This window comes from Terrapene carolina, unplaced genomic scaffold (assembly GCF_002925995.2).
Source record: "Terrapene carolina triunguis isolate 2854851 unplaced genomic scaffold, T_m_triunguis-2.0 Scaffold68, whole genome shotgun sequence".
Lineage (NCBI taxonomy): Eukaryota > Metazoa > Chordata > Testudines > Emydidae > Terrapene > Terrapene triunguis.
This window is the reverse complement of record NW_020664419.1, coordinates 57,547,402-57,568,666: the sequence shown is the minus strand read 5'-3', so window position 1 is coordinate 57,568,666 and position 21,265 is coordinate 57,547,402. Positions and strand designations below refer to the sequence as shown.

The following is a 21,265-nucleotide window of genomic DNA, read 5'->3' as shown; positions in this document are numbered from 1 at the left end:
CGGGCTCCGCTGCCACCCCACGCCCGGGGTCCTGGCTGCCGCCCCACGCCTGGGGCTCTGCGGGTTCTGCTGCCACCCTGCACCCGGGGTCCTGGCTGCCACCCCACGCCCGGGGCTCTGTGGGCTCCGCTGCCACCCTGCGCCCAGGGTCCTGGCTGCCACCCCACGCCCGGGGCTCTGCGGGCTCCGCTGCCACCCTGCGCCTGAGGTCCCGGCTGCCGCCCCGCGCCCAAGGCTCTGCAGGCTCTGCTGCTGCCCCGCTGGCTGGCCCGGAGAAGTGGGCAGAACACCCACCTGTAGGTGGGGCGGGGAGCACGGCTCCATCGGCGGCCACCTGAGCGCCCTGCTGCCTTCGGATGCTGATCTCTGCTCGCCTCCCCTGGCCACTGGGTCCTTGCAAAGCAGGCGGCTGCGATCACCCTTAGCCGCTGCGGCCGCGCTGCAGCTCCCATGGCCGGGCTCTGGCACCGGCACCTCCCTGTCTCCCCAGGACCCCGGATGGTTCTGTGCTCCTAACAATATGTTTTAACATAAATGGCGTGGGGCGGCAGCAGAGCCCCACATAAAACGTGGGGGTGTTGCAGCACCCCCTGCACCCAGGGCCGCCGATGGGGGGACAAAATGGGCAGCTGCCCCTTGGTCCGGCAATTTAAAAGGCCCCGGGCCTCCTGGCCGCTGTCACTGCTACTGGGGGGGCCAAAAATGAAGCTGCACACAGGGCCCCACTAACTCTAAATCTGCCACTGGTTTGAGTAATACATTAAATATGATAGGCCTTTTTGCTAATGGTCAAAGTTGACAAGCAAAAACGGTTCCCTACTATTTATCTGAAGAAACATGAATCTAGGCAAGGTGGTTGTTAGCATGCAGAAAGTAATTTCACAGCCTCTGGGAGGTTTTAATCAAGCCTTGTATACTGATTGAGATGCACTGCTCAAAAGTGGGGAAAGTGATTAACGAAATAAAAATTCTAGAGTGTTTTCCATGCAAACATTCATCAGTATATCTTATATAATTACATAGCCAGTAAATCAACACGGTGTGTAAATGCTTCAGTCATGGTGTAAATATCTTAATGACTGAAACATCTTTAGACATGAATAATTTATATCTGTATGATTCATTTTTCATACCCATGCTTTACTTCAACATGATAAACTAATCCTTCTCTGTCAGGGGATATGCACTTGATTATCCTTTCCAGATTTCTCTTTCTTGTGTTTATTTTTCTCAGTTAGACACACTCCATTTCTTTTCTTCTGCTTTCTCTAATGTAGTTATCTTATTTATTCACCTTGTCTACCTTAGTTTCGTTTACCTTCCCAGTACATCTCAACAGACATCTAGAAATGCTGCCAGGGAATAAGCTGATTTTTCCTCTTACAAGTAACTTTGCAAGCACTGCAGCAGCATCTTGAGACATTGACTCAGTATCACCAGATGACATTAGCATCTTCTTTTTTCTTTGTTGTTGTAGGGGAGACATAGATTATGGGAAGTACTTTCTAGTGACAGGCCAATGCCAGGTTAAAGTTTATCACTTGCAGAATCTTTATTGGTACAACCCTTTGCCACAATATTTATTACAAAAATGGCTTTCTTCTTTACAGAGTATCATAAAATACTGATGCTCAAATCATTTGTTTGTAGTTCCAAACATCAGTAGACAAAAATAGTTGAAAAAATGACAACAAGCACAGGACTGGGAGCCAGGAGTTCATAAGTTCTAGTCTCTGCAATGGACACCTTCGGCCATAAGCAAGTCAACTAGGGAAACATTTTCAAAAGGATACTTCTGGGTGCCTCTGTTTTGGGAACTCAACTTGAGACATTTTTGGCCTGAGTTGCTAAGTGCCTTCTACTTCCTTTGATTTTAATAGTGTCTATGGATGTCCAGCACCTCTGGAAATCAGACCCAAGGGGTCTGAGTTGGGCACAAAATTGAGGCACCCCAAATTAGTGGCCACTCTTGGAAAAGTTAGCCTTGATTTCTCTACCTGAATTTTCCATCTGCAAGAAGGGGATGATAATATCAAGCTACTTCACAGGAGGTTTTGTGAAGAATAATTAGCTAATACCTCTAACATCATGAACAATTCTACCCCACCACCTCTTTCTTCTTTTCACTCCCTTTCATTCCTGTATATTAGTTATGAGGACCACCCAACCTTCATTATTTAATAGTATTTCCAGTTCTGTTTGTTTACTTCCCACACACCTTTTCCCCGGTATTTATGCTTTGGGACAATAATACAACATTTCACATTCTTAATCTTCTAGTTCCTGTTCAGTGCTTTTTTCTTGGCCACTTGTTGAGTTGCTATCTTTGGCTTGTTCTTGGATAGTTCCTTCTCCTTGTCAAGGATAGGACATCTATTGCAGGTGTCTCTTGAATCACGCCATCACATTCTTCCTCTTCTGCAGAATTCCATTTTCTGTCACACTTTGTGTATTGGAAATACATGACAGATTCTTTAATATTCAATAAAAGACCTCATGTCCCCTTTACCTTTTCCTAACTAGTTTAAATCCCAGCTAATAAACAGTACCAATTTCAGTCCCAGCAGCTTCTGTGGATGCCGTCACATCTTAAAGTGTGCCTCTCCTCACAGCAGGCATCCCAGTGTTCTGTGAACCAAAACTCCTTCTGTACATCCATTAAGTTTACTGCAATGTTAATATTCTCCTTTCTCCACTGATGTGTGGCACTGAGAGCACCTCTGAAAAGATCAATTTACTTTTTACCAGTTTTCAGTTGTCGTCTTACATCCCTGAAATGTATCTTCATTTTCTCAAATCTCCCTTTCACTTATCTCATTTGTTGCCTGATTGTCAATAGCTGGTAGGGATTCCCCAGTTATTTTTCAGAATATACTTCACCTTTATTATCACATGCTTTATCTTGGCATTCAGGAGGCAGACTACCGTCTTTTTCCCTTGATCTGCGTAACAAATATTTTGGGCTTAGTTCCTCAACACAGAGTCACTAATTAGATTCATTTGCTGCTTCTTTCTTTCTGGTTTCTATTCAGTGCTTTCTTCTTGGCCAGTTGTTGAGTTACTATCTTTGGACTGTTCTTTCTCCTTTTTAAGGACAGGGCATCTATGGCAAGTGTCTCTTGCATCACTCCACACACCTTTCTCTTCTGCTCTTCATACTATTTCTAGTTGCCATACAGTCACTTCTTCCATTTTCTTCACAATGGTCTTTTCTGTTATCTCAGCCTGAGTCTGGTGATTCCACCTCTCATCAAATTTTCCTTCACCTTTTTCTCTCAGCCATTTCAGTTACTATAAAAGGCCCTCCACTTCTCCAAAAACTAAACCAGCATGCACTTTTATACATCTTATACTTTTATACCTATTCACTTCCTACGTATGTAGCTCTACTGGTCTTCATTCAGATATTGAAACATCTTTAACTTTTCACTGCCTTAGTTACTTAAATAGCATTCTATGTCCCTGATAAATTTTTACTTCAGTTGCTGTCTCTTAGCAAGTCATTCTGTTCTTTCTTTCCATCTCAGAATTGCATCTGTCTGCTGCTTCATAGGGTTCTTCGAGTCAGAGCTCTCGTGTGCCTAACCTCGACACCTTATTATCAACAATGACTTTACTGACCTGCTCTCACTTTCATTCATTCCACACTCAAAATATAGGCTCCCTAGTTAATTATTTAAACCCCATAATCGCTCCCTCTGGAACTCCCCAGTCCAATGTGGTTTTCCTGTTTGCGGCCTAGATAAATACATTAGTTGTAGAGATTTTCTGTGAAAATGAAATATGAAAATGGCACAGATACCAAATTGGTGTAATACTGAAATACTCTTTTTGGTCTAATTTTAACAGATTCGGTAGCAACAGCATCTGGACCATTGCTAGTCGAAGTTGCCAAAACTCCTGGTGCTGCTCTTGGGGTTGCACTTACTACCTCGATGTGCTGCAACAAACAGGTCATTGTCATAGACAAAATCAAATCTGCAAGTATTGCAGACAGGTGAGTGCTACAGAAGGCCCTACATTATAGGATTACGCATCCATTTTATATCTTATCTGTATTTTTGTTGCGGTTTAAAAAAACTTCCCTTGGCATTTTAGATGAATTTGACTGAAGAAGACGCTCTCAAGGTTGTTAGAGCTTAAAATTAACCCCTCTTGGCAAACAGTAGCTCTATAATGTAGAGCTTTTAAAAAGATTCCCAGACACCATTTTACTTTTGCTCATTCACACGGCATTAAATTACAGAAAAAAACAAACCAACTCCCAACAATACCCTATGTCACCCCATAAAAAAACACTGTCTCCTCTTTCTAGTATGTCTGAACCTGTTTGCTTATGCTGTGCTGCAGAGTAATTTGAAGGTTTGCTTGGTTTTTTAAAATATAATGCTGCAGCAGTGATTAGCATTAAAAATAAATACCCTGCTGCAATTCTTAAAGTAAGTCCCACAGTATGAAACATCTGTCAAAGTAAGTAAATTTTGAGACTTAGCAACCATGAAGTGCTCTTTTAGGGTGCATCGTTCATTCTTGTGGCAGAGTGAAATGGAACTCCTTATACTTGGATTTTTTTCTTATGAAGGTTTTAGAATACCCCTGAGGTATTAGAAAGACTGGCTTCTGTATTTTAGAGTTATTTTATAAGGAAAATCCCTTTTTCAGCTCCATTTGAAAAATTCCACCATCGTGAGATAAAATTATATTTACAAACAGAAAAAAAAAAAAAGGTTAGATACTTTCCCCCAGATCAGTGGTGGGCAACCTGTGGCCCATGGGTCGAACGCAGCCCATCAAGATAATCCGCTGGCGAGCCGCCAGACAATTTGTTTACATTTGCACGGCCGCCCGCAGCTCCCAGTGGCTGCAGTTCGTGGTTAGTAGCGGTGGCCAGCACGTCCCTCTGCCACTTCCCACAGCCCCCATTGGCCGGGAACGGCAAACCGCAGCCACTGGGAGCTGCAGGCAGCTGTGCAATGTAAACAAACTGTCTGGCGGCTCGCCAGCGGATTACCCTGACAGGCCGCAGGTTGCCCACCCCTGCCCCAGATGGTGTAACCTCTGTAGTAAAGCTGTGGGATCTTTTTTTTAAATTTGCCTTAAATATTATGTTTCAGCAGCAAATTTCTCCTGCATGTCCCCAGTCACCCTTCCTTGTAATTCCTCTTTGCCAATGGTGCTGTTAGTAGCACCCACTTGTAACAGTGAGTCTACAGCTCCACTGTGGGCTTTACCCTACAGTAGAACCTTTGAGAGTGACGGCCATTGATCCAGAGGGGTTCTCCAGCTCAATGGTGCAGGATGCTTTAATTTTCTCCCTCTGTTTTTTCCCATTCCACAGGGGGTAACCAATTAAAGGAGCTGTCCACTTGACTGGTACGTCGGGATGCTGACTGCTGTGTTTGCATTTCTCAACTCATCCAGTAGCCAGTCTCTTGAGTGCAGCAAGATGTAGCAGCTAGCCCCCTCCCCACCCCACTCCTCGAGTCACCATGCCAGCCCTGGTTTCATTATTTGTTTGACTACTGCATAATTTCATCATCATTTACAGCTTTTGTACTAATAAATGTTTAACTATGAATAACTCAAAAAATGATGAACTGGGTGCTTGTGTGAGGGATATGAGCAGGCTTGCTGAGTCTCCTTAAGCTCTTCTCATTTATTCTGCTGCCATTCACACATATACTAGTAATCAACTAGTACCCCATTCCAGTTCTGTGAGTGATGTCTTGACATATACTGTATTTACCGAATTGTATTTAAGATTTGTACTAATAGACTTAAAGTTTGTCCAGTGACAATCCTTATAAAAATATTAATTTTTTCTCTCTAAAAATGTACAGTCTCATAATTGCCATGACCAATTTGAAGGCTATAAAACTCATATACCAAGCAAAGAGCACACTTTATCATACTGAGTTTTTCTCCCTTTGTATAGATGTGGTGCATTACACGTAGGAGACCATATTCTGTCCATCGATGGTACCAGCATGGAGTACTGTACATTGGCAGAAGCAACACAGTTCTTGGCTAATACAGCAGACAACGTCAAACTTGAGATCCTTCCTCACCATCAGACTCGGCTAGCATTGAAGGGACCAGAACACGGTAAGGGGATCTGTAGCACTAGATTCCACTTCCTCTTTCTTGCATGTTCATATCTACTGCCATTGCTGTAACTCGGGGGAAAGATATTAAGGCAATTTTATCTGTAACCTTTCTTTTCAGCTCGCCGGGTTATGCTTCTGAAAACCTCTTGCAAGCTGTGTACTGTTTGTTTATCTCAATCTATCCTCAGAAATCCCTAAAAATAAGGAGAAAATGTTTTGCTGAAAGTGCCTCTGCATAGTTCCAGTCATATAAAAAAGAGAGTTGGTGAATATACCTTTGTAGTTATATGAAAGAAAACAAGCTATCTATGAATTCAGTGAATTATACTCTGAATAGCTTCTCAAAATGGAAAAAATAATATGGATCATTACCAACTTCTTTAAGCATATTCACTTTGAAGGGTATTATGAATGCCCATGGATTCACCTACTTTCTGTAAACCCTGATAAGTTCTTGAGGCTCCTGTCTCAAAATACTTCCAAAAGACTGAATTTCTCTTATTAATAACATTGTCCTTGATTGCCATCCTTCTCAAGGGAGCTTTTCAAATTACTCTGCTGCCCAGTTTAGATACTTACAAATTGTAATGTTTGTTTATGGACATTTCCCCATAGTCCGTACCCTAGTTCAATTTACTGTTTCCTGATGTTATATTATAATGCTATGCAGAAAGGAACTTTTCCAACCAGACATGTGACACCTGTTTTTATTCAGCCCAAATATGGAGAGTGAATATCTTGTGGATTGGATAATTATGAAAAGTGGTTAATCTCAATTATCCACAGATAAATTCAACCTAATAATATTGTATATCTTCAGCAGAAATATTGGAGATAGATAGATACCTACAACACTGGGATATCTATGCTGTAGTGAGAGACTCGATGCATTTTAGTGCCAAAGACAGCAATACTAAATCTGTGGCTTCTTTGGTCAAGAGTCTGCTTTATAGGCCTAGATATTTCAGTGATAAGAAATGCTGGTAGATACATGGCTGAATGTAGCTCCCTGAATAGGCACCTGATCTGTGATCTATTCATTTTATCAGAGAGCAGCAAGCTGTGAACTGATGAACCAGTGTTTTGGATGCCACTTAGTTTCTCCCCTACTGGGATACATGAAGAGTAGCTCCTGGGATTCCATGTTCTGCCATCCTCCAGTTGGGTCTCCATCCCTCTTCTGCACAGCAGTCTGGAGGGATGAGAGAAAGTGAGGGATGACACCTGTGCTCAAAAGCTGTAGAGGGGTGAGGGGAGGGGAGACCACGGTTGATGATTTATTTCCCTACCATACAGTTGTGCCAGTATGTTACAAACTATGCAACATCATGAGGCAAACATGTGGCTATTTTGTGACTGTTTGAAACTCCCTTTGAGGATGAAGTGGCTCTCTTCTGTTAAAAGTTTAGTACCATGGCCAAAAGATTCTATTCAGTAGCAATCTGTTTGTACAGCTGATTATAATTTGCTTTTTAAGACAATACTAAATACTTCAAGGTCTTCCTTCAAGGCTTCTGTTATATACCATTCACCTTCACCTAACACAGCTGCAATCTGGAGGCTCGTATAGTTGTTGTGCTGCGTATGGGCATTGAGCTTTGTGAAATGACATCAAGAGGATTCAGTGACATTTATGCAAGGATATCTTTCTAGGGGAGCTCTCCCTAGACAACGAGGCAGCTGCCTTAAATTAACCAGAAGAGCCCAAATGTTTTGAGTATAGATTCCCAGGTGGTGCTACTTAAAAACCACAGCCTACTCAAGAGGAAACATGCTTTATGGAAACATATGTAGCCTTGGGAACAATCCTTCATTGGCTGAGAGATGGACTGGATGGTATAAAAGTACTTTGCATCACCATCTTCTATGATTCTATGATCTGTTGAGTCATTAAGGCTCTCGCTGTTGAACGCAGTTATCGTTCACCCTAGAATGTGCGCTGAATTATGAACTGGCAAAAAAAAGCAAAAAACCACCCAACCCAAAATCAAACCAAAATACCTAAAGAGAGTTAATGGAAGAATAAAGAGTTGAGCCAAAAAGAAAGAAAAAAAAAAAAGCGCAAGAGACCCGATTTGTTTTTAAGGTTTTTTTCTTTTATATTGGGATGCCAAACTCATTCCTTTGTCTACTGCTGCCCCATAAATTTTACTGCAGCATTAAGAAGTCCTGGGCCGGTATAGCTCAATGAATTACTAACGTGCATGCTATAGGTTTATACAGAATTCTTATTGAATTGGAATGATCATTCTGCAAGATATGAAAACTTAATTTGTATGGACTTTCCACCTCATAGGACACTTTTTACACCTATCCACAGTTCAAGAGAAAAAAAATCAAGAGCTGCCAGATAATTTCCTGCTGGAAGCAGCCTTTTTAATTAAACGGGGCTCATAGCAATCTGAATATAATGAAAATCCTCCTGGCCATATTATTCTTATCAGATTTTAATTTTTATACCATGGTTAAAGCTCAGAAATTGACATAGATTATCAGAAGAAGAATCAGTTGAATTTGAAAAGTTATGATAGGAAACTACAGTAAGTTGGATTCATTAAAACAAAATATTGAGATAGATTGTTACTAGGGCTGCTGGGATTTTCCTGGTCACATTACCCTGCTTGATATGTAAGTTTTTATAGACTTCTTCAAGGTTACTTTTATTAGAATTAGATCGGTGAGCTGTTCAGGCATCAGTCTATTGGACTGTGAAGTGAAGCTTAGTGGTTCTGTCCAGGAACTGAATGTCCTAATTTCACTGCAGGTGACCCTCAAATGGTTTATAAAGTGGTGTTGGCAAAACATATTTTATTTTTTAAGTCCAATACATTCCTTTCCTTTTACCTTCCCTCACCTACCCTTTGTTGTAATGAAACATTCCACTGGGGTTGGGGCAGGGGAGGGAGGGCAATCTCTATTTAGATACAAAAGATTTAATGTATTCAGCCAAGAAAGAGATCCTACTTCTATAATATAAAAGAGAGAAAAACTATAGCTTTTCCTCTGGCATTTAATTAGGCCTTGGACCAAATGTAGCTCATAGTGTTTGATAAATCCCACCTCATCTTTCAATACAAAGGTGAAGCCAGTGGTGACTACAGGCAGTGCTTAATTTGTTCTAGGGCTTACCAGGGCTGACGCCTCTAGACTTGGCAGTTCATAGCCTCGGCACCTCTGGCGCTGTGTCAGTTATGAAAGTTAAAAAATTGCTTGAGCCTGGAACCTAATTCTTTGAGCCACAGCACCTCTTTCATTACAAATTAATCACTGACTACAGGTCACAAAATACTGTGTTCCATCTTTTTCAGAGTGAACAGACCACTGTGCATCTAGAGATACATCTCGGTACTAAAAATGAGGGTGGCTATTATCTGTACCATTTTGTATAATTTAGGAGCCGCCCCCTGGCTTTTGGCAAATCGATCAACATGTGCCATTCCCTTCTCCCCCCTCCCACCATTTATTTTTTTGACAAATTTTGGCAATTCCCATTTTGAGCACAAACCTGAGAGTAGGAATCAAATATGGTCTTAATTTTAATCGGGAAAAGGAAAAGATCTGACGATCACGCTGCAAAACCATAAATAGTGACTTTAGACTTTTGTTTTGTCCTTATTAGTCAGGCCCCAAGATAGGATTTTTGTGTTGATGGTTGAGTGAAGTAGTTTATTGCCCAGGGTAGTATACCACCAGTGATGGATGCTTGCAAAATTAAAATGTCATAGCAGAAAATTGAAATGACTGACATGTAAACCACTTCAAGTCATTATGGGAAATGTGATTTATAGTCCCTTTTTATTTTCTTAATATATACAAGTCCTGCTAATGCGGGTGGAGATTTGCAAACCTGTAATTACTAGTCATATATCATACATCTCAATAATGTTGACTTAAGTATTTTTCAGAAAAGTTTTTAATCTTAGCTCTTAAGGCCAGAGGGAGATTAGAAATTGATTCAGTACTTATCTTTTGGGGGTTAAAAAAAAGCCATAAGAGGCATTATTTCTGGGAAGATGAAAGGTTTCCATCCCTGAAGTTGATCATGGTGTTTGCTGATCACCAAGAAAAGGGACAAAGCCACATTAATTTTTTCCCCTTTTCAAATTGCTTTCATTTTTGTTACTTTTTATTTATGCAATTCAGTTACCTCTCCCTCTTCTCTGGTCCCTTTTTGTTTTCTTATTTCCTGTCATCCCTTCATGCGGGCAGTGAAGGTTCAAAGGAGCAACAGGCAACTTACCTGGGATTCCTGTGCCAACAACCACAGCAGCCTCCTCACCTACCACCATTATAACACCTACCACCCTGACCATTGCAGGATGCCAGCCTTGAAATTCCAGAAAACGCCTCCTCAAAAAAACCCTCGTAATGTTCCACGCTTTTTCCTCCTGACATATATATTTTTTTTCTTCTTCTTCCTCTCATACTTCTCTCATTTCAGTTCACACTTTTTTCATAACTATGACAAGGTTATTTCTGACAACTTATGCCTTTTTCTTTCTTTAATTGGACAGTCTTTGTAGATGGGGAAAGGCTTGAAAATTCTCAGTGACCTGGTTGTTAAACCATATTACTAGATCATTCGGTTTCAGCACCTTATGTGCATCATGATCTTCGAATACAAAGAATGGTTTACAAATGTTATGTCAGAAATCACCTATTAAAAAGGCATTTTTAGAGTCAATATCCAGACACATTGATTTACATTGTGTCTCAAAATATTTATTTTATGTACTTTGCTTAAAATAAGGTATATAGTACATATTTTTGTGTCTACAGTGTCTTTGCTAGTTCCTAGTTCCTTTTATGCCTCACATGGTGTTGAAATTCTGGTTATGCTGTTATCTAGGGTCACACCTAAGGTTTGATGTGTGTGTTTGTTACTAGATACACAAACCATTTTTGTGCACTATACACACTGTCTGATTCATGAGTGAGTTGCAGGCTTATGTTGCACTGTTCCCTGCTATAGAGTGCTACGTGCCAAGTGTCCAATTTTTTACAGCAGCTTTGGTGTCTTCGTCCTTCTCTCCTACCTCCATGAGTGCATACAGCCTGAGTTCCCTGAACATGGGGACCTTACCTCGCAGCCTCTACTCCACCAGCCCACGCGGAACAATGATGAGGCGGCGAATGAAAAAGAAGGACTTCAAAAGCTCATGTAGGTGGTAATAGCGGTCATTTGAAGTGTGCAACAGACAGGGGCTGGGGAAACAAGATGAAAGAAAAGGCACAAAATGTACTGCAGTATTACTTTGGTAAATGTATTAAAGAGAAGTAGCCAGGAGAGCAGCAATAGTTTAGGTGTCAGTGTGTTCAATTTGGGGGCAGGAATCAGCAATGTACAGTGTTGGCATCCAACACTAAAATGGGTTGATTACTTCTAGTTTGTGTAACCCAGGATTAAAAATATATATTATTTTAGTGTAGTTTGCTTCGGTACTCTCTGGGTGGGTATGCAGTGCTAGTTTTGGACCCCTCCAATACTTAAACATAGTTGGGTGAGTTTATTCATTATTCAGTTTGTACGAGGCAACTATCTAAAATCATTACAGTCATCATAAAAATACATACCATTTTAATATACGAGGTTGCTCTGGCGCACAGCCATTAATAGAGCTATCCTCCATGAACTTATCTAATTATTTTTTGAAGCCATTTATACTTTTGGCCTTCACAACATCCCTTGGCAACAAGTTCCACAGGTTGACTTGCGTTGTATGAAGAAGTACGTCCTTATGTTTGTTTTAAACCTGCTGCCTATTGTGCCCCTGATTCATGTGTTATGTGAAGGGGTAAATAAAATTTCCTTATTCTCTTTGTCCACACCATTCATGATTTTGTAGACCTCTACGATATCCTCCCTTAGTCATCTGTTTTCTAAGATGAACAGTCCCAGTCTTTTTAATCTCTTCTCATATGGAAGCTGTTCTTCTGTACTTCTGTAACTTTTCCATTTCGAGTATATGTTTTGTGAAATGGGGTGACCAGAACTGCACGCAGTATTCAAGGTGTGGATGTACCATGGATTCATATAGTGGCATTATGATATTTTCTGTCTTCTTATCTATCCCTTTCTTAATGGTTCCTAACATTGTATTAGCTTTTTTTTATTGCTGCTGCACATTGAGCAGACATTTTCAGAGAACTATCCACAATGACTTCAAGATTTCTTTCTTGAGTGGTAACAGCTATTAGACCCCGTCATTTAGTATGTACAGGTCTGTCTCATCTTACGCGGTTAGCACGTAAAGCGAAAACCGCGTATAGCCAAAATTCCATTGAGTTCAATGGCGGGCGAAATCGCCCACACCACAGGTATAGTATTAAAATTGTTATTTTTCTCTTCTTTTTTTTTTTTCCCCGACCGCGTAAAGTTGAAATCGCGCGTGTTAAATGCGCGTAAGATGCGACAGACCTGTATAATTGGAATTATGGTTTCCAATGTGCACTACTTTGCATTTTTCAGACAATGAATTTCATCTGCCATTTTATTGCCAGTCACATAGTTTAGTGAGATCCCTTTGTAACTCTTTGCATTCAGCTTTGGACTTAACTATCTTGAGTAATTTTGTATTGTGTTCAAACTTTGCCACCTCACTGTTTATCCTCTTTTCCAGATCATTGTTGAATATGTTGAACAACACTGGTCCCAGAACAGATTCTTGGGGGACCACACTATTTATCTCTTTCCATTGTGAAAACTGACCATTTTTTCTTACCCTTTGTTTCCTATCTTTTAACCAGTTACTAGTCCATGAGAGGACCGTCCCTATTATCCCATGACAGATTAGTTTGCTTAAGAGCCTTTGATGTGGGACTTTGTCAAAGGCTTTCTGAAAATCCAATTACACTGTATCAACAGGATCACCCTTGTCTTTTGCTTGTTAACTCCCTCAAAGACCTCTAATAGATTGGTGAGGCATGATTTCCCTTTACAAAAGTTGTGTTGACTTTTCCCCAACATATTGTATTCAGTTATGTGTCTGAATATTCTGTTCTTTACTATAGTTTTAACCAACTTGCCTGGTACTGAAGTTAGGCTCACTGGCCTCTAATTGCCAGGATCGTCTCTGGAGCCTTTTAAAGAAATATTAGTGTTAAATTCTCTATGCTCTAGTCTGGTACAGAGGCTGATTTAAGAGATAGGTTACATACCATAGTTAATAGTTCTGCGATTTCATATATGAGTTCCGTCAGAACTCTTGGATGAATACCATCTGGTCCTGGTGACTTATTACTGTTATCAAGTAGTTGTTCCAAAACTACTTCTATTGACATCTCAATTTGGGAAACTTCCTCAGATATGTCACCTAAAAAGAATGGCTCACGTGTGACAATCTCCCTCACATCCTCTGCAGAGAAGACCAATGCAAAAGTATTAATTTTGCTTCTATGCAATGGCCTTGTCTTCTTTGAGTGCTCCTTTAGCACCTTGATCGTCTAATGATTGTTTGGCTGCTTTCCTGCTTTTGATGTACTTAAAATATGTTTTGTTGTTAGTTTTTCTGTTTTTTATTAGTTATTCTTCAAATTCTCTTCTGGTCTGCTTAATTATATTTTTATATTTGACTTGCCAAAGTTTATGCTCCTTTCTATTTTCCTCAGTAGGATTTGACTTCCAATTTTTGAAGGATGCCTTTTGCCTCTAACCACCTCTTTTATTCCATTGTTTAGCCATGGTAGCCTGTTTTTGATTGGGGTATACATTTAGTTTGAGCCTTTATTATGGTGTTTTTAAATAGTTTCCATGCAACTTGCAGGCATTTCACTCTTGTTACTGTTCCTTTTAATTTCTGTTTAACTAGCTTCCTCATTTTTGTGTAGTCCCCCTTTTTGAAGTTAAATGCTACTGTGTTGGATTTCTTTGGTATCTTCTGCCCTACAGAGATGTACATTATGGTTGCTATTACTGAGTGGTTCACCTGTATTTGCCTCTTGGACCAGATCCTGGGCTTCACTTAAGACTTAATCAAAAAATGCCTCTCCCCTTGTGGGTTCCAGGACAAGCTGCTCCAAGAAACAGGTATTAACGGTGTCTAGAAATTTTATCTTTGCACTCTGTCCTGAGGTGACATGTATCCCAGCCAATATGGGGATAATTGAAATCCTCCATTATTACTGAGCTTTCTATTTTTATAGTCTCTCTAATCTCCCTGGGCATTTCATGATAAATAGGTACCAGATACATTGAGCAGAGGGGCCGTTTTTATATAGTTATTTTGCTAACTCCAGGCCCACTTTAAGTAGAGCATGTGAAACTACTGTCTTTCATTCTGAGAGTTTTTGCACATGATCCTGCAATCGGATACATAATGATAAACCTCCTGTACCTGCACAGAGCCCCGCTGTCTTGAATTGGACTCTGCACAGACATAAGGGTTGGCCCACATGGAGATCTATTGAGGTCAATGGGTGTTCCTGCTCGGTTCAGCTTGCAGGATTGGGGCATTAGTCAGAGATAAATTTTCACTATTTCCACTGTTGAACAAGTTTCTCTTGGGGGTGGTAGTGAGGGAAATTGTGGGATTCCACCACAACACAAAGCACCACCCCCTCTCAAAAATCTGCCATTGTCACAGCAAAATGGCAGTTTCTCGTCCATCTAAATCATCTCTGATTTTTGTGGGAAATAGCAAATAACTCCATGTGAGACTGGGGGGGGGGGTGTTTGCCTGTTTCTTTAGCAGTACAACTCTTTTCATACAGTTTTGCCCTTCATCAGATTTTTTATCTGATCTGCCATTTGATCCAATACATGTTTTGACATATCATCTGCTAATATATCCTTTAAGATCATTAGGAGATACTGCATGAATCCATATTGTGGCACTGATAAGATTAAGTATTATAAAGTATGAATCTCTTTCTCTCTCTATGCGTGCAGAGAGACAGAGGGATTATTATACAAATACTAATTGAATTGGAAAGGGATAGCAGTAAAATACTGCCCAAGGCAAAAATATTTCCTGAGATGGTGGTATCCTGTCAGACTGTGGTCATTTTGTGCGATTGAAGAAACTATTATTATCTGAGGCAATTTTATTACTGCTCTTGCCTCTGGAGACCGTCACTACTTATTTTTATGATATTTTTAGAATGTTTTCAATAAACATACGTCTTTCAGTCAAATTCTCCCCTGTGCAGAGCGCCAACATAAAAGGGTGTAAGTGGCACATGGGCGGGGCTTCGTACTGACACTCTGCCCAGAGGTGATTTTCACACTTTAATCACATACACACTGCAACATCTGAGAATGGTTCCTGCATTAAGGAGAAACTGGGAATGCAACCAACCCAGGAAGTGATATTAAACCTCATGCTTCAGGTTTTAAACCAATCCCTAACAAATAGAGATTAGGAAACATCTAAAGTGGGGAGGAGGGGTTACCCCACATCTGATAACATCTGATCAGATTACTCCACATCTGCCCACTGTGGAGTCTTTATGTAACCACACACCTTCTGGGTGTGGTGTTCTGTCCCATCTAGTGGCACCAAGACCACTTAGAGATTAATGAGTTTACTCTACAGCCTTAGCTAAGGGCCATATGGCTTTTAGCTCATGAAGTAGAGGCTCATGCATTTAGCTCCAGAGGTCCCAGGTTCGATCCCGCCCGCCGATGACCGGGGTCTGTCGGTGTTACACTTACACCTTCCTCTGAAGCATCTGGTGCTGGCCATTGTCATAGACAGGACACTGCATTAGATGGCAATTCTTATGTCCCTCAGAGAGATGGCCATTTCCACTGCCAAGCAGAAGAATTTGGACAAGCCTGCCAGCTCCTTTTGTAGGGGATTAATGGGAGACTGGTCAAATGTCCCTGCTTGACAACAGTGATTTATGTCAGATGTAGATTGTTGCCCTTTGCCTAGAAGAGCAAAAGCACAATCTGTTTTGGGTTTAGTGACCAATTTCTAACCAGTCAGATTGTTGTGGAACAGTTTTAAATGTAAGTTGTAATAAATCTCTGAGAGGGAAAGGGAGAAGATATGTTGGTGAAGGGTGCTATAAAGTTTTCATTGCCCCTTGTTAGAAAAACCTGCATAACTAATATGATCATCCCAAACTCGTGGTAATAAAGGGTACTATAAACATTTTATTGTTGTGAGTTTACAATGACTGTAATACTTATACAGGGCTTCCCAAACATGTGGCTGTGAAAATTTAAGACACCTCCATGCCATCACATACTTTATTTATGCCACTTATTTTTTCCTCTTCCTCTGCTTTTTCACCTTTGAAGTATTTTACTTACTATGGAAACAATTATGTCACTGTTTGGGTAGAGTTTAAATCCCCAAATACTGTGCAGTGTGGCTATGTAAATAGGATAGATGAAATTTATACTAGGGTTGGTGAAATATAGGAGTTGACGTGATGGTTTTCGTGGCCACATGTCAGGTAGGAATTAGAGATGGTCTTGGGAATCCCTGGTTTGTTTGTTTTTATGTTTTTCACAAAACCTCATTGCTGCTGATCCCTTTGATTTTTGGTGCTGCCTCGCAGCAAGATCTGGTGACACAGCAGCTCTGCCTCAGTTTACCTCTTTTGATATGTTGCCTGCCTTCTAGCCTGCTTGTTGCTTCCTTGTTCTGACCTTAGCTCTCTGTCCAGGTCCCTGATGGTTCTTTCCCCTCTCAGGGTGTTAAAAAGCCCAATACTTCAAAAGGCCGGTGGCTCTAGATGAGAGGTACTCAGTCCCTGACCCCTTCAGGTATGGTTCACTTGTTCAGGGCCTTAATCAGCCCCCTTCCTGGATTTGTAGGGGAACCCAGACCCGGCCTCTCCTCTGGGTTCCAGGCCAGGGACCCTGTGCAAAGCGGTTGGCTCCAAACTCTCCCCACCTCTTACTGTTTCCCTGGCAGCTTCCTACCAGGCTTGTCTTGCAGGCTGTTCCTCCAAGTCACTCCTCTAGTCCCCTCCTCCAGAGGGTCTGGTCTCCTGGGCGGCTTCTCACCAGCCTGTTGCTGAAGGTTCTTGTTTTCCATGGCTTCTCAGCCTTCTGCTCCGCAGTCCTTTTACCACTGTAGTTGTTGTGAGTCCACCAGTCAGCCCTAGCTGAGCGGGCAGCTAGTTTCCCTATTAACCCTTTAGTGGTTGAGACAGCATGGGACACCCCATGACAATCATCTCTCATGTTTTGCTGTCATTGGCTAATTTCTCCACTGCCTCTAGGAATATGGAGCATTTTACATTTGCAAGAGTTCCCCTGCTAACTTGGAATTATGCAGCTAAAATAATCCCCCGTTCACCTTTTAATAATTCTTGTCCTTCTTCTGTCACTATTAGGGGAATAAAAATAACAAATATGCAACCCCCATATTCAGGATTACAAATCTACATACTGCATAGCACATAGTAAACCAGTCCCCAGGAAGGCCAATAATATTACACATAGGAGCATTTAGTAAAATAACTGCTTGCATATTCAGTGTATGTATAAAAACATGCAGTAAACTAGCCCTCAGCATTAACAAAGATTCACTGGGGCCAGTATCCTACATGCTTTTCTTGCAGAAATACACCAATAGTACTCAAAGCCCTAATACACCATAATCAAACTCCAGACAAATTTTAGGGACAGGGGAATTTCCAAAGGTTTGGACTCCAGTTCTCAGAAGCATCCAAAAGTTCAGATATTCATCCAAACTATTCCAACCAATGAAGGCCTTAACCAACCCCCATGTCTCCATTCATCCTTGATGTCTTTTAAGATGGAGGCCTGGTGCTCTTAGTCCTCCTTCCCTTCATACCAGTCTCTTCAAGAGTGTGTCATGTGGCTGTTTCTACCTACATATCCTGGACTTCCAAAAGAGGGAAATGCCATGCAAGGACTGCCCCATCCTCTATCCACAGAGCCTTTTAGATGTCCCTCAAGTAGTTGGAAGTGGCACTGTCTGATCCCTACTGCAGTTAAACTACAGGACCCAGACGCCCTTGCACAGTTGCTAACGCTTTGGGGCCTTCACTGCACACACCCTAGAGGCTAGGCAGAGAGTATCCCTCTACTGGCAGCTATGGGTGGCAGGTTTGTGCAAACCCTCCAGTGGAGTTTTATTGGTTGTCAGATTTTTTCATATTTTTTTAACTTCGGTGGCACACTTAGACTCTGTAACTACATGAACAAAATACACATTTGAAAGTGTTTCAGCGCTATAAGTGTTAGGCCCTAATTTCAGTCGAATATCAGAGCTGTCATGAAGGAAGCTGAGGGAGGGAAAGAAGTTGAGTTATTGGTGATGGAAGAGAGGGATGTGGCTAGTGAATGGAATAATTGTCATTTGATGTTAAAGGGGAATGTGTGCGATTATGAACCGTTAGAAGGTTTGCTTTGCAAGGACTTGGAAACTTCTGGCAGGTAGGTGGGGCATCTGATAACATGGGTCTATACTTATGTCACTATCTAAATTTTCAGTTTTCAGATTATTGAAACTAGAGGTTTTTGTTTGTTTTTCATTCTTACTACATATGGATGTTTAGTATTTAGTGATTACAAGACATTCGAGTATGAATTTATCTAACTCGGCATGTCTCAAGTTGAAGGAAGTGGTTAGAAAGAAGCTATGGGATGGGTGAAGTAAGAAAAACATAATTCTTGTAAAGTAAAATATAAACATTATCAAGATTTAAGTAGCAAAAGAGAGAAGATTCATGCTCATCTCAAAAAGTGCAGAAAACTAGCTTCAAAATCAACTGTCCTCTTGAATGAAACCTCGAAGTGAAAGAGAATAACATTGATGAGCTTGATTTCGCAAGTGAAATATTTTGATGCCATTGTCGTCACTGAATATTCTACAGTAATCAGATACTATGGTAACAAGGACAGTAGAAGTACCTAGATAGATACCTAGTCATGGAAATATAATCATAATCATGATCATAACTTTAGTCACAGCTCTTCAACATCTGCTACATTCAAGATGCCAGCCCATCCACAGTTCTTCGGCTCATAAAAAATGGCAAAGATCAATTGGTGATTATGCCATTAAAATAATTGTGTAAAAAAATTGAAGAATTTGAAATAAGACTGAAGCATTTTACCTTAGATATACTCCTCAAGACAGATTTCAACTTGCAAATGAAGAAACAAAAGGAAAAGTTAAAGAACAAAAAGAACTGGCGTTGACATTAGTGCAAAATGCCTGGTTGAATATGAGAAGTGGCCTGATAATGGCATAAGCATAGAGAAAAATGTGTGACTACTTAAAATATTGATTCTGTGTCTGAAAATAGACCCTCAGAATATTTTGCCTGAGTTGCTGATGATGCCACCCAAAAGGGCAGAGAAAACTATGACATGGAGGTCTTCACGATTTGCTTATAAAATTAAAAAAATTAGAACTCTCAGATGTAATCATTCTCTGACCTGTTCATGATTAGTGCACTATTTAAACCTCATTGAGTAAGAAGCAATATCTAACACAATCCTAATGAACATTGTAGAAGTTTAAAAAAATTCTTCATCTGCCACCCTCAGTCTCATGGTAGATTGATTGAAAAAGTTTAAATTATACGCCAACAAGTCATGTCACAAATTTTTGAAAAACAAAAACATTGAAAAAGCAAAATGGCCTCATAATTTTTAAAGCCATTTTCAACCAAAAAAGTCATTTGAAAAATGTCAGTCATCTGTATTAGGAGTTCGTATTGATCAAGAGGAGAACTTCAATCAAAATATCGCACCCATTTTACATAGCAAGGGATTCTGCAAATAGGCACTACATTTACAAAATGACTAAAGGAGGTTTAAGGGACTTGACAGTTTACATGCTGATGATGCTACGGTCAGCATCTCAGGGGAAATTGGCCTGATCTTAGCAATAAAGAACTGGAACCACACACTCACAAAATCAAAAACCAATTCAGAGAAGCCACAGAATCTTTCTTTTCCATAGCTTACAGAGTTCAACCTAAATACAAAAGTCATAGGTGAAGCCAGGACAGAAAACGAAGGCTGAAATGTGGCTGATGGGATGTAACCCCAGTTCCTTTCCTCTCTTCTGACATTCAACGTGAAGCTCCAGAGTTCTTCCCCAAATCTATATGTGTAAACTAGATTGTGGCACAGTTCATTACATCAAAATGGTGGGAAATAGTTGAAGTAAAATTGCAGAAGACAATTGAATTGAATTTGTCAATTTATAAAAATACATGCACGCCTATCTAGCCAGCTTTGTTTTTTGTCAAGCATGTTTTTAGTATATTCAGATTGATTTGGTCAAAACTTTATACTAGTTTAGGTGCCAAAAAAAAAAGTTGGTAAAAAGATATTGCTAATGAATGACAGATATAAAAGAGTGGAAGGCCTAAGCAGTTGGTAGACTGGGGACTCCGTTATTGCATTCTTGTGTTTTACTTACAGAATTGTTAGCTTTTCATTTTGGACAGCGTGTGCCTTTTTGTGATCGAGAAATAGTCCCTTTAAGCCTTTTATGTTTGCTTCAAAGAGCTTGCAATCTAAAATTAGACTAAACAGGAAGATGATGCACTAAACAGGAAGATGATGACCAAAAAAAAAAAAAAAAAGATGAGGAGTGGAGAATTAAGGGAAGCTAATAAGAATACAAGGTACTTTTAGCTGAGGAGGCTGCTTAAGGTTATGGGGTGAGGAGTTTGTTTGTTTTTATAATATGTTCATAGTCAATATCTTTTTCGGGGTGGCACCTAATTAGATGAGTGGAAGACAAGTGACATGAAAAAACAGTCTTGATGCCCTGATATAAAACCATTGAAGCCAATGGACAGACTCCTATTGACTACAGTGGGTATTGAATGAATTTGCAAATTGAGTTTGCAAAATCATATTAATTTGAAACTCAAAGCAAAAAACTAGTGCTGTAAACCCTAAACTGAAGGAAATGTTTACACAAATCCCAAGGAAGGAAAACCAATGTGATTTTTCTACGGCTGTGCTAACAACTTGTAAAATTCAAAACGTATTTAATAACAAGTAGTAACTTTGTTTTTGCTCATTAAAAAATGACAAAGCAAACTGTCCCTCAGATGAGTCATTAAATTTTAGCTAATTCCTTGTAGGCAGAAATGAGCCTTGAAGGAATTTAGAGGAGGAGTGGGTAGTAGCCTAGATTTGTACTGGAAAAATACTTGCAGTGCCATAAGTGCTGGAGGATTTAGGGATACCGCTGCAATAGTGT

The 21,265-nt window shown here is 40.4% G+C and overlaps 1 protein-coding gene across 3 annotated transcripts in view; it reads left to right on the top strand.

Moving 5' to 3' along the window:
- GRIP1 (glutamate receptor interacting protein 1) overlaps positions 1 to 21,265 on the top strand; it is a 511,398-nt gene that overhangs the window by 426,984 nt on the left and 63,149 nt on the right. For 2 of the 3 annotated variants that reach the window (XM_024208047.3, XM_024208049.3), the window contains exons 8-11: positions 3,850 to 3,997; positions 5,936 to 6,105; positions 10,317 to 10,472; positions 11,113 to 11,268. In XM_024208047.3, coding sequence (XP_024063815.2) covers positions 3,850 to 3,997; positions 5,936 to 6,105; positions 10,317 to 10,472; positions 11,113 to 11,268 — 630 coding nt within the window. The remainder of the gene's footprint in view (positions 1 to 3,849; positions 3,998 to 5,935; positions 6,106 to 10,316; positions 10,473 to 11,112; positions 11,269 to 21,265) is intronic. The other variant, XM_029910842.1, reaches the window with a different exon arrangement.